Source organism: Poecilia reticulata, chromosome 4, assembly GCF_904066995.2.
Source record: "Poecilia reticulata chromosome 4, P_reticulata-male-v2, whole genome shotgun sequence".
NCBI lineage: Eukaryota > Metazoa > Chordata > Actinopteri > Cyprinodontiformes > Poeciliidae > Poecilia > Poecilia reticulata.
In genome coordinates, this window is record NC_088833.1 from 29270702 (window position 1) to 29283493 (window position 12792).

Sequence of the window (12792 nt, forward strand, 5' to 3'; positions counted from 1 at the left end):
AAATGTAATGATTGTTAATCCAACTACCTAAAGGCTATGAACAGAATTTACCTGAAGATGTTGGGTCAGTCAGTCATTAGTTATCCTTAGTTATCATGTCCAGGTTTCAACACAGAATGCTAAGGCTGGTATATTTATATGGAAAACTTTATTGTGCAAATTAATATATCAGCTAAGAAAACTACAATAGTGGTTAAGAAAGTAGGAGTAACAATATAAGTTTCTGCGTTTAGCGAGGTCAGCAATATTAATAGCATGCTGAGCTTTTTAACATCCATTTAATGCTTATTGTTTATTTCCTTTCAAATGGCAACTTGTGATAGAAAAGCCAGCACAGAACCTGTTGCGACTTTGATTTTATTCGGTCGAAACATTTCTGCAACATTCCATGCACAATGTGAGTGGCACTCACCAAATAGGAGAAGTAGCAGGGCCCCAGTATTAATGCTTACATAGAAGATATAATAAACTTGCTAGAATAACTTCCGGTTTAGCATACCTTCCATTGTGGCCTCTTGCTTTTGTGTTGAGGCTGCTGTTTGATACATTGCTTTAAAATTAAAGTTTTGTTGACCATAGAAAGGCATGACTGGACACACACAGAAGGAATATTGAAAACAAAACGTTACATGCAATACTAAAACAAAACAAAACTAAATGTTGAATAAAGGCAGATTTTCTCTCCAGCGACATCTACTGTATAAAATAAGAACTGCAGTGGATGTCGTCCACCTCAAGAGGCAACATGAACTTCAGCACGGAGCTGTCGAACTCATTTTCCTCTCGGGCCACATCAAGATCATGAATGACCTTAGAGGACCGGTTGTGGCAGAATCTATTCATAAAACTAACTATTAACAAGCTATTAAAACATTATGGCTATAGTTGCGTTCAATAAACTTACTTCTAAAAATAAATGAACATTCAACATTGAAGCAATTCGGCGCGACGCAAATAAAAACTGATTTGATTTGAGTGATAAAGTAATACTGAAGCACACGACTTGTTATTTTGACATTCTATTTCTGTGGCCCCAGAAATAGCAGCAGTGGGCTGGATTTGGCCTGGAGTTTGATTTTGATGTTGGAATTCCCTCAGGACATCTGTTGCGCCCTGCGGCCGGCGTTGCTATGAGCAGCCATCTTTACTTTGCTCGGTGTTATGCGCCACAAACAAAACGTGTGCAGACACCAACTCCCAACATTAAACTCTAGCAGTTCAGTTCAATACCAGAATATTTCCATCATTACTCTTATATATAGCATAAAGTTGTGAGTTTTGTGCACAGTTTGTGTCATGGCTCTATTAAACGACTCAAAGTAATACCTCCCCCCCCCCTCTCTCTCTCTCTGGCTACCCGAATGCATGACCAACAGAGCCACCTAGAGGCAACACGAGGTAGCACAAACATCTGGTGTGATTTTTAGGGCATCAGTAACCTAAATCCTGCTTCATAACGGGATTGTGACATTAGATTATTGGCACGGCAATCGTAATTAACATAAATTATGTGATGGTGTTCAACCTAATCCAGGAGAATCTGGGAAATGCACATTAAAAGATGTCTGATAACAGCAGCTCGCATGATAATCCCACTCCGGATTTTTCTCCTGCAGTGGTGTTTCCCAGCACCGGTTCTCACGCTGTATTAAGGGTGCAGACCGTTATTTGTATAGGCCCCGCTGGAGGAGAAGTTCACCAACACGTCAAGCTGACTGCGGACACTTGTAACCATGAGGCCTTGGACTCAGGACTGAGCAGCAAAAGAAACATATCTTTACGGCATGTGGTTATTTATACCCTCCCTTTGGTTTCCGGTTCACTCAGTCCCGACATGCTGATATTAATCTCCGGGGGGTCTGAAGCTGGGGCACCTCCTCACTTTCCAAACATTTGTCTAGCAGAACACAACACCTTCCTCCCTCCCAGCGGCACAATTTCACGCCAAGTAGCTTGGAACGCTAACTATTAACTCTGAAGCTACAATTAAAAGCATTTCATCAGATAACGCTTCCTCCACCGGATTAAGGCCAGGCATGCTGCTGCTGACTGTGACAGCTGGAAATGGCTTGAAGTTGGCTATTTACTACTGCAAATTTACAGAGCACACATTCCACGCTTCAGGCACGGAACACCTTCATTATTTGTCTGCGTTCCCGTCAGGCAGCACAGGCCGCACGCCAAAGAGAAAGATCCATGTTCCTCATTACTGACTGACAGAATGGAGCTTTTATTTGTGGCTGCTAATAAAATGTTAACATCTTGATGTCTGCCGTAGGTACGTTTTCAGTGCAATCACTGGGTCTTCAAAAACCGAGCAGCAAACTGGTTTACATATTTCACTGTGGTTTTGGATCAGGGATTCCTAAACTTTTTCAGGTCATGGGCTCTCAAACCAGCACACAATGCTACAAAATATGTAAGGAAACATCAACTTGTCACTTTCATTCACAATTCAATAAGTATCACATTCACTTAGCATAAATGCTGCCTCATACTTTCTGATTTTAGTCATGAGTTCTTAGCATTTTTTTGTAGCGGTGTCCTCTACAGCAGGGCTGCTGCACAGTTGTTTTCTGCTCGCTGTGCTAGTTATGTGAATATTATGTGTTCAAATAATGAATCTAGGCCTAAATCTAACTGATGTCCAAAGATGTTCTCCATTTAGCCTGAGCTAAGTGGAGAACAGGTTTTCCATGAATGTGCAAAGCTGGTAGAAACATACCACTGAAGACTTGCTGCTGTAATTGGTGGCAAGGATTGTCCAATTCAAATAGAATTAACCCTTAAGCCTGAACACGAGCACCTGCCACACTTTTCAGAAATATATTTGTAAAATTTTGAATCATTTTCTTCCTCTTCACTATTATGCACTACTTTGGTTTAGCTCTGACACATAAAAATGTAGTAAAATCATTTGTGACCTTAACATGACAGGTTGAGGTACTCATTCTTTTGGCAATGTAATTTTAAACGATATATATTTTATTAAATCAACATAATCTTAGTTCTACTGTAAATTTGGAGCATCTTCTGCTGTAAACAAATAGGTTTTTTTCATTATTAAAAGTCTCTCTGATGCTTCTGTGCTGTTTTTCCATCCAACAGCCGCAAACAGACAACTGAATGCAAAAGTAGATTTCAGTTTGTTTTAAATCCACTAAATGGTTTTCGTCCTGTTGTTTCCTTTGCTGCAGGATTTCAGCAAAACAAACCCTGTGCCACAGGACGACGGAGTTCTGCCGCAGTGCTGTGTACTTTGTCTCCCTCTAGTGGTTCAACACAGCAGTTAACTTTGCACCAGCTCTGGTAGAAAATATGACAGTATACATTCATTTCTAATTCAGAAATGTTTAGATTTAATTTTATGAAAACGTGATTTAGCTTTACAATACATTTCCTAGTTTGGTTTATTTATATAATTGGGTTAATAAGATATGCTTCTCCTTTTTAACCATATCAGAGGTTTTTATTTCAACTTTTTCAGTTATTTTCCCACCAACCAGTTTTTGAAGCCCTTACGAATCTTTTAAATAATTATGCCTCCACTTGTAGCTTTTGGTTAGGACATTTAGATGAATTCTAATTATGAACCTTTTTCTCTTCACCTTTAGCCTTTTCAACACTAGCTTTTAAAATCTTGTTGGCGTTTTCTATACCAATCCTTAACCTATTTCTACCCTTTGTGCTATTGTACCTTTTTCTTTTTTACAGCCAACTTTTAAATGGCTCCATGCCATGTAAAACAGAGCTTCCTACTGGTTCATGTTGAAGGTTTACTGGGCCTCTAAAATGAGCAATTTTCATACCTTCAAGTCAATGTCAGTGGAAAACAAGCTCTGCAGCTTACAATAAAACTGCTTAGAGAAAGATATTTAAGAATTCAACTTACAGAACTTTGCTAACATTCTATGAACAGTTTTTTTTCTTAACATTTTTCAAGTGGTAGCCGTATTTTACTACATTTACAGCTGCACGTCTCAACCAGCTTCGCAAAATAGCACAAACTCAGACTGAATGGAGAGAACCTGTGAACATCGTTTTCCTAGTCCTGCTGCCACAAGTGAAAAAAATGTTACCCAAAGCAACCTGCCCCTGAGAGAAAGTTATTTGCCTCTAAACCTAGTAACTGGTGATGCCACTATTTATCTTTTTTTTTTTTACATTTAATGTCCCGAGTTTAAGTCATGACCTGATGGTCGGCCATTCAGTTTGAAAGCCTACTTCACGTTGTCAGAAAGGTTCTACTTTATACATCTCTTAACCCAACAGGTCTGACAGAAATCATAGTCAAACTGAAATTAATTTAAAAAAAAACAAAACAAACCCAGACAGTATTAAGATGTCATTGTAGTTAGTTTGAGTATTTCTTTTTCTAATATGGCAATTGCCTCTAAAAATGTTCTCATTTCTGGTTAATTCCCATTTGTTCAAACTCTACATCCTGCTAAACGTTCCTCCAGTTTTTTAAGATGTCCCCTGCTGCTTCCAGAGTGCCGTCTTCCTGTAAAACAAAGAGAACAAAAACCTCAGGTTAGAAAACCTTCCACTGCTCTGTGTAACAACGCTGACCAGTCACATTTTATATTTTTCCTTCAGATTTTTAAAGATAAAGCAGTCTAGATCTAATCCTTCTATTGATCCACAGAACTAAGTTTCTAACTTTAAAATGTAATAAGGCTGGTCTCCATGGTAGCAAACCAGAAAGAAATGAATGGTGGGACATTCTGCCCCATGGACATTTTACAGTCTACCTTTATGAAGCACAGGCGAATATATTTCTCAAACTGCTCCTTGGACTCCTCTCCGACAAACGCTGTGACAGGAATAGCAGCTAATTTCTGTGGGAAATCACTTATCAGGACTTTGATTTATGATAAACAATTTCCAGCATGAGTAATCTCACCAATAACTATTCCTACCTTTTCTTTAATCATCCACTTAACAAACTTGTAGTCGTAGGCTTCATCGTCGCCCATGTGGGACAGGTCCTGATCTAAAATAAATCCAATTTAGGGTTAGAAACGTTGCTTAGTGAAGTAAGAACGAGGAAAAGCTACAGAGCTGTGGTCTGTGATGAGGAAGTCTGACTTCATGTTATTGTAGGGACTGATGCTGGAGTCAGTTTGGTCAGTAACTCACTGAGAGGCGTGACGTCTACCAGCATGAAGTAGCCTCCCTCTGGGATGACTGGACTCATCCCAGCCTCCTGCAGGATGGCGGCCAGGCGGTCCCGCTTTCCCTCCAGTTCCTCAGCCAGTGAAGAGAAGTAACAGTCGGGCTGACCCATCAGCTTATAGTTCAGCAGCAAACCCTGAGCCACTGCCTCCTGAACGGCAGCACAGAAAAACTATCAGGTCCTTCTAAAGTCTTGATATTATTTCACATTTAGTCAAATTACATCCACAAAATTTCATTTCTTGTATTACGACTTTATGTTCAACTGAGAACAAAACTGCTCTGCAGAGCAGAGAGGCAAGCAGGTCAGAGCCGGTGGTAGCCACCTCTAGCTAAAAACTTAGAGTAACGCTTAAGTGCTAATCAGAAATATTAAATCTGCTAATGCTAAAATGCTATACCAACATGATACAAAGTGGAAGCTAATGCTAAAGAATGCTAATGTCAACCATTTTGATTAGCACCATGTGTCAATTACATAATGTGTTTGATACAACAGGGTCAAACTTGGCATTGCACAGCTTTATGCACGGTTTATAAACGGCTTCGGTTTTTAGTTGTTGATTTTTGCTAAATCTGTTGCCGATTTTGCCCAAATGACCCCAGCATGGCTTCAGTCAGGCAGCACACAGGTCGTCATCTTGAAGCCTCACACGGTGTGGCTCATTTTCCACCCTCATGTTGTTTTTCTCATGTAACGACAGGGCAGTGCCTCCCATGGTGGCTGCAGCCTCAGGCTCCTGCCTACATCTTATGTTGTTCTCTTTGTCTTTATTTTTTCTTTATGGGTGACACTGAAACACTGAAACAAATTTGGTTGCATTTCTGTACAATGACAATAACGGCTGATTCTGACGTCGGAAGATGTACACGCTATAGTTCTACAGTGATGCATTCTGGGAACAGAATAAACGTAATTTGTTGCACCCACAAAAATTATCTCAAAATAATTCATATATGTTACACTTTGCATATTAATTTAACCCTCCTGTTGTCCTCATTTTCTGTGTTTAGGGAAAACACATACAAATCTCGGTCATTTTGACCCGAGGACAACAGGAGTTAACACCTCTGATTGATCTTTTATGTAATTGTATTTTTCTATGTACCTCATATGCTTGCTTCTTGCATACTTGCCACTTGCTCAATAAAAATAAAAAAGAGAACTTCAGAAGAGGAAATTGAACTGCGTTAACAGTCTTCATCCACTTCCAAATAGGAACATGAATATAAATGTCTAACTACTTGAAGTATTTTTAACAGTCGATAAAAACTTTCAACATAGTTGTCAAACTTTATTCAACTGAAAGTTTACATAACAGCTGAATAAATTAGTACTTTAGAATGTATCCGGAAAAAATTCTTTGTTGGAAGCTAAGTCTGCTAAATGTTTTCAGAGTTAGTGAAACACTAAAAAATGTGTTTCCCTATTAGCGGAAATGTGCCCAGAATTCTCCCATCAGCTCTGAATCATGTTTGTTAACCAGTTCAACCTCATTTCCTTCCGTAAAACATACTTTTACAATAAATATCTAATGTTTTTATTTCCCACCACATTTGCTTAAATATCCATCCACTTAACAAACTTGCATGCTTAAATATAAAATGTTAGTACATCCAGAGCAAACTGGAACCAAAGTGAAAGTCTTTGCATTCACAAACTCGGTCGGCGAAAACAACAAAGATTTGCTTCTGGAAAACAAAGCTTCCTTTTTCTTCCACTTTGAGACTTTGCAGCACCGTGTGACAGTCAATCACAAAAAGTCTTCCTAAAAAACATTGAGGTTTGTTGTTGTAACCAACAAAACATGAAACAATTCAAGAGCCGTGAGTTTTTGTAATTGGCTGTGTGTGACGTACCTGTAAAGGTGTAGGGCAGGTGTACAGAGTGTTCTGCATGACGGTCTGCAGGTGTTTTATCAAGTGCTCAGGTCCTATAGACCAACCCAGCTGGAACAAACAGGTAAACACAGGTAAACAATGGACAAGATGAAGGAAACCAAACTCTTGATGGAGCGTTTCCTCACCTTCCAACCGGTAACACTAAAGGTCTTCCCTGCGCTGCCGATGGTTATCGTTCTGTCCCACATTCCAGGCAGAGTGGCTGCAGAGAGATGATCCTGTTCCAGATTATTATTTACTTTTATTACAAAGCATACACCCGATTACTTTTTGTCTTTCCTAACTTCTGTCAGTAAGTGAACCAAAGTGGAAACGCACCAATCTTGACGTGCTGGTGTCCCTTATAGACGAGCCACTCGTAAACCTCGTCGCTGAAGCACAGCGTGTCGTGTTTAATGCAGAGGTCTGCGATCACCTGCAGCTCGCCTCTGGTAAAAACCTGTGGGAGAAGAAGTACGGTTGGCGCAACAAGTACCACCAACTGGTGGGGCTCATGCGGGTACTCACCTTCCCTATAGGATTGTTGGGCGTATTGATGATGATTGCTTTTGTCTTGGAGCTGAACTTTGCAGAGAGCTCGTCTGGGTCGAGATACCAGTCGGCACTAGAGACTGCCTTCTTTCCAGATTTCTGCAATATGGGAGAGAAAAATGTACATTATGAATCCAAACAACAACCCCAAAGAATAAAAGGAATCAGTTATGCATTTATCAATGAATATTTGCAAACTTTGCAGAAAAAAGGCTCTCTGCTGAAAAATTGTGGTAACTTTGCCACAAGAGAATATTATTGAAAAGACAACAACATACTGCTGCTGACTTTATATAGAAAAGGGCTCTGGATAAATCTGAATTTCATCTTTGTTTTCAACTTTTGGGCTTATGTACCCTTTTAGTATAGATCCTACGCAATATTTTATAGACGAGACCCCAGGACTGTCACTAAACATAGAACTGGCTCCCTCCTCCAGTGATGCTGTGGACCCCGTTTCTCTTCCAAAGCTCTTTGAAACATGTGAAGTGCGCAACGTGTCATAAGAACGTATAAACACCCAGAGATTAGTAGAAAAATTCTACTGTTTGGTGGGACAGAGAAGAAAGCAAGTCTAATTTCTAATTTTCAACAGTTTCTGGCATCGACTTCCAGATGAACTTACAGGCCGTAATGGGATCAACACAGGCTTGGCTCCGGCCATTCTGACCATCGGTACGTAGCAATCAAAGAAAGGTTCCACTATGATCACCTGTGGAAAGATTAGATGATGAATAAATCTACTATATTGTCACACATACATGGTTATAAATGTACATATGAAAGCTCACCTCATCTCCTTCATCCACCAGGCCCTGCATGATGCTAAATAAGGAACCATAACCCCCGACTGTGACCAGGATTTCTTTAAGAGGGTCAACCTGGCGACTGTAAACCTTCCCATACACCTGAGAAAGGGCCTTCACTAAGGATGGGTGACCCTGTTGAAACAATGGAGGGGAGAATATAAGACAGTTAATATTGAATCTATCAATATCAATAACTGATAACACAAAGAGTAAGGAGTTCTATCATAAAATATGTCCTGCCTGCAAAATCAGTGTACCTGCAGCTTTCAACAAATCAAATTTAAGGCTTGTTAATGCCACCTGGAATGAAATTTACGACTGAAAAAACTAAATATGGAGAATAGAAAGGGTGGATCTTGCTGCATTACAATATTCATTACAATATGCATTACAAAATTCTGTAAAATTTCTGGGGTCTGTTTGTGGATCTTGGCAGCAGCTTTGAGCTTCTCATACTGCATATGGCGCTAGACAGCCTTAACCCCCGTAGTGCCTATAGTTAAAACGTTTTTTTCTCTTTATATCGTATGTGTTGGCAGCTCAAGTGAGCCTGAGGCGAAAACAAATCTCATCCAGCCTACTGGAGATAAACTTGTACCGATTATAGATGCAAACAAAGCTAGCAGAGGTATGTTAGCAGCAAGTTAGCGGTAGCATCAACTGCCTCGAGTCACAGAACGGAATCAAGATGCTTGTACCAGAAAAGTCCCCAGAGGAAAAAAAACAAAAAAAAAAAAAACATTAAACATACATGCATAAGAACAACTTATATAAAAAAAATAAATCACTTTAAGATATTATATTTTAAGACCTTAATTTTCTACACACAGTTTAATACTTTTTAAGGAATGCTCGGACACGTCTTTGCGCCTCCGTTGTTTTTATATTTTAGATGTGAGCTTCTCTGTGACCACCACCAGGATTTCAGGAGTTCTGTAAACCTACAAAGCCTCTGGTGTACTGGTTCATGCGGTCCACTGACGCGGCCTTCGCCAAAGCATCCTTGACATAAGAAGGCGGGGGGATGTCTGGAAAGCCCTGGCCGAGGTTGACGATAGATGGGTCGGCTGCTACCGACGTGAACGCCACCCTGTGGACAAGGGGACTCTGATTTAAGAGTAAAACACTGTGAAATACTGAATCTTTGAATCAAATTCCCATTCATTGACTCTGTTTATTTTTTGTTTTAATAAAATTTGCATAACCATACTCATCTGTTTGACATCCAAAAGATGGCATGTATTGTTTAGTGATATCAGTAACTAAAAATCACCAAATCCAGTTAAAAACCAACAACATGAATACATCTGAAGCTGTGGAACTGTTGACTTTCAGTGACAGACTGCTTCAGAGCTGAAGCTCTTCAGAGCTGAAGCAGCAACAGAAAAAGGTTCCACCTCTACTAAAAGGTCACAAACTGGAAGAAGAGGAGAGGAGTTCGCATAAATAATCAGGCATCAGCCAACAGGGCTTTAGAAAACAAGAAAGAGGAACATTTTAAACTGAAATCAAAACCAAACGGGTCAATGTATACCATAATAAGCTCTAAACAAGCGTTTTTTAATATGAACACAGTAAATAGTGCATGTAAAGTCGCTTAAATGCTTTTAATTCTTCTTCACTTACCAAACATTTTTGTCCAGTCCCTCAATTCTCTTAGCATGAGTGTGTCTTGACGCCATTACAGACTGTAAAAGAGAAACAAAATGCATCTCACTGCTCGAAGTGCTAACTACATTAACGTTTGGCGCATCCTGCGTAGAGACTCTTAGCCAGGCCACAGAGTGCACTCAGAGAGCAGCTCAAAGTGAGTTAATCATCAACTGCAGGAGTCGGCTACGGCTACAGCTTTGAGGAGAGTTTATTCCACGCCACCAATAGTGCGCTGGTTGTGTGAAGCGTTTCCTACCTGTGAAGTACAAAACCTCCGGCAGTTTGTGGGAAATGAACGACATGTGAACCTGAAGGCATTCAGGATCCGCCGTGTAAAGCTCATCCTGGAGGAACAGGGAACAAAAGCTCAACACAAAGCTGGAAAAATGAGGACTTCTTTTGGATACTCAACTAAAATGTCAATCTCTGATTAGATATTTCCAATTTTGTTTATTTTACATATTCAATAACTCAAAGTATTATTTATAAAACATGACTCAGTAAATGCCGTCTCCAATAAGTCAAGAAGATATGGGACAAGAAGAACATTAAAACAAGACATACTTGGATAACTACAAGGTTTCCCCCAGAAAACCTGCTAAGCCTGGTGGTTGGGCGTCATTCATCCAGCGGTCCGTTGTGTTTTTGAGTTACATTTTTTTTTTAAAGTTGATAGGAAATTTGAAAATATTACTTAATATTTATGTTACTGAAAGATTGGAATATTAACGCCTAAACACCAACTATAAAGTCTTTGAAAAAAATGGAAACATTTTAAAAAGACAAATAAATGAGCAATGTTTATCCTGGTCGGGGCACAAGTAAAGCCTGGTGCCCTGATCTAAGTTGCTGCAACGTTTCTTTGTTTTGTGCAGATTGTAACAAATATTTTTGTTTTCAACAATTCTGAAAAGAATAGGCGTCATGTTGTGGAAATTTTAAGGGATTTTGCCTTCATCTAATTTATTTTAATTATAATAACCTGCCACTTTAACAAGAATGTGTAGCTTTCAATTATGTATGGAATAAAACAGAAATTAAATAACAAAAAAAGTAGCCTTAAAGCAATTTATCAAATTCCTGAACATAGACAGCTAAATAAGGTGTAAAGTTAATTTAATTATGCATTTCATAATTTTTTTATGAAAATGTGGTATTTGTGGAGCACCATAAAAAATTACATATAGATTAAGTGAATCATTAATTTGTGGATAAATAATTAATAATTATGTGTTTTGGTTTTTTTTTTACAAATAAAATATGTAACTTGCAGTTTAAACATGAATGTTTCTGTCCCTTGGCTGTTGTTAAACTTTAAACACTAGTTGGCGCCAATGTGCGTTTTAACATTCAAGGGGGGGTTCATGAAAAAGGGTCAAAGTGTCAAGTCAAGTGCACTGAAACAAACCATCAGACTCACACAGATAAAAACCTCTGTGGAGTTTTTCACCAACATGCTTGCAGCACAGAGGCGTTTTCCGCCACTGGCTTGCATGCGCCACAGACAGACAACTGCTGATTGGAAAGCCAGTCAGGAAGCTAGCTAGCACTGGCTAATTCTAGTTAATGTTATGGCTGCAGGACCTATCCTCTGCATAGCTAACTCTGTGGAGTTAGCATAAACTCCACAGTTAGCATAGCTAACTGTGGAGGTAGCTATGCTAACATATCACAATATGCCTCTAACATATTGTGATATGTTAGAGGCATATCACAATAAATGCCTCTAACAACAGTAAGCCCATAAGATACGTGTTCCACACTCTGACAGAGCTTAAGTTAGCAGAGCAGCAGCAGCAGCAACAACTTACTTACAGTAGCTGTGCTGTTCAAACTGAGCTCCAGTGTTCCAGCAGGAGGACACTTTTCTCTTCACACGCTGGGGGAAAAAAATGCTGCCTTTGTAAACATCGGAAGTGGTGCTTAGGGGGGCGAAGTAAGCGTATGGTGAAATAGTCTCACGAAAAAAAAAAGTATTTAATGATGAGATTGTGAAGCAAATAGAAAGACAGTCGTGTTGACCGTTAATGTCACCGCAAAAAAAATAAAAATAAAAAAAGGTCGCGTTTTTTCCTCGTCTTTTTAATTCTAAATGCAATATTGTACCTATTTCTGATATAGTGACCCGTAAAATAGAACCGAGCATAAAAGGAATCATACAAGTTAGTAACTGTAAGGGCGGTGAATCCTTTTTGAAAAGAAGTATTTATTTGACGTTTTAAAGGAGTCTAGGAGTGATTCTTGTATCGTCCATGAAGGCAACACTGCCCCGAATACTGACGCTCACTTCGTGTATTTTCGGAAAGACTCGGCGATGAACGCTTTAATCTACCAAAATGAATTTGTGTCGAGACTTAACTTAATAATATCAATTCTACTCTTGTTCTTAATAACAGCCCTGTTGTTTCAATGCTATATTTAAAAATTCTGTCAAAGTCAAACAACGCAGTCCACTGAACGTTTAATGGTGTTTCAAATTGACGTCGGGATATGTTGAATCTTTCTGGTAAAGTCTCTGGTTTTTACATTGTTTTACCTTTGTATGAATTTGCATGCTCTTGCTACTTTCTATTGCAAACCTGATGCCCCACTGTGGAATAATAAGGGTTGGTTATTCAAATTGAATTGAAGTATACATTATTTATCCCATAGGGAAATTAAATTGTGCTGTAACTCATATAATTTTCTTCATTATTGTTGTAGCAGTACACCATCTTGC

General features: G+C 39.1%; 1 protein-coding gene across 2 annotated transcripts; it reads right to left on the bottom strand.

Moving 5' to 3' along the window:
• Window positions 1-339: 339 nt before the first annotated feature.
• LOC103463971 (kynurenine--oxoglutarate transaminase 3) lies at window positions 340-12109 on the bottom strand. 2 transcript variants are annotated; one of them, XM_008407749.3, is made up of 14 exons: window positions 11889-12109; window positions 10330-10417; window positions 10047-10108; window positions 9366-9510; window positions 8403-8552; window positions 8237-8323; window positions 7588-7710; window positions 7399-7519; window positions 7206-7282; window positions 7039-7128; window positions 5143-5329; window positions 4923-4996; window positions 4755-4841; window positions 340-4504 (listed from the first exon to the last, which is right to left on the bottom strand). In XM_008407749.3, the coding sequence occupies exons 2-14, from the start codon at window positions 10414-10416 to the stop codon at window positions 4448-4450; spliced, it is 1347 nt and encodes a 448-aa protein (XP_008405971.1). In that variant the 5' UTR covers window position 10417; window positions 11889-12109; the 3' UTR covers window positions 340-4447. The 2 variants fall into 2 exon arrangements, with proteins under 2 accessions (XP_008405971.1, XP_008405972.1); XM_008407750.3 differs by having other exon boundaries at window positions 11885-12109.
• Window positions 12110-12792: the final 683 nt, after the last annotated feature.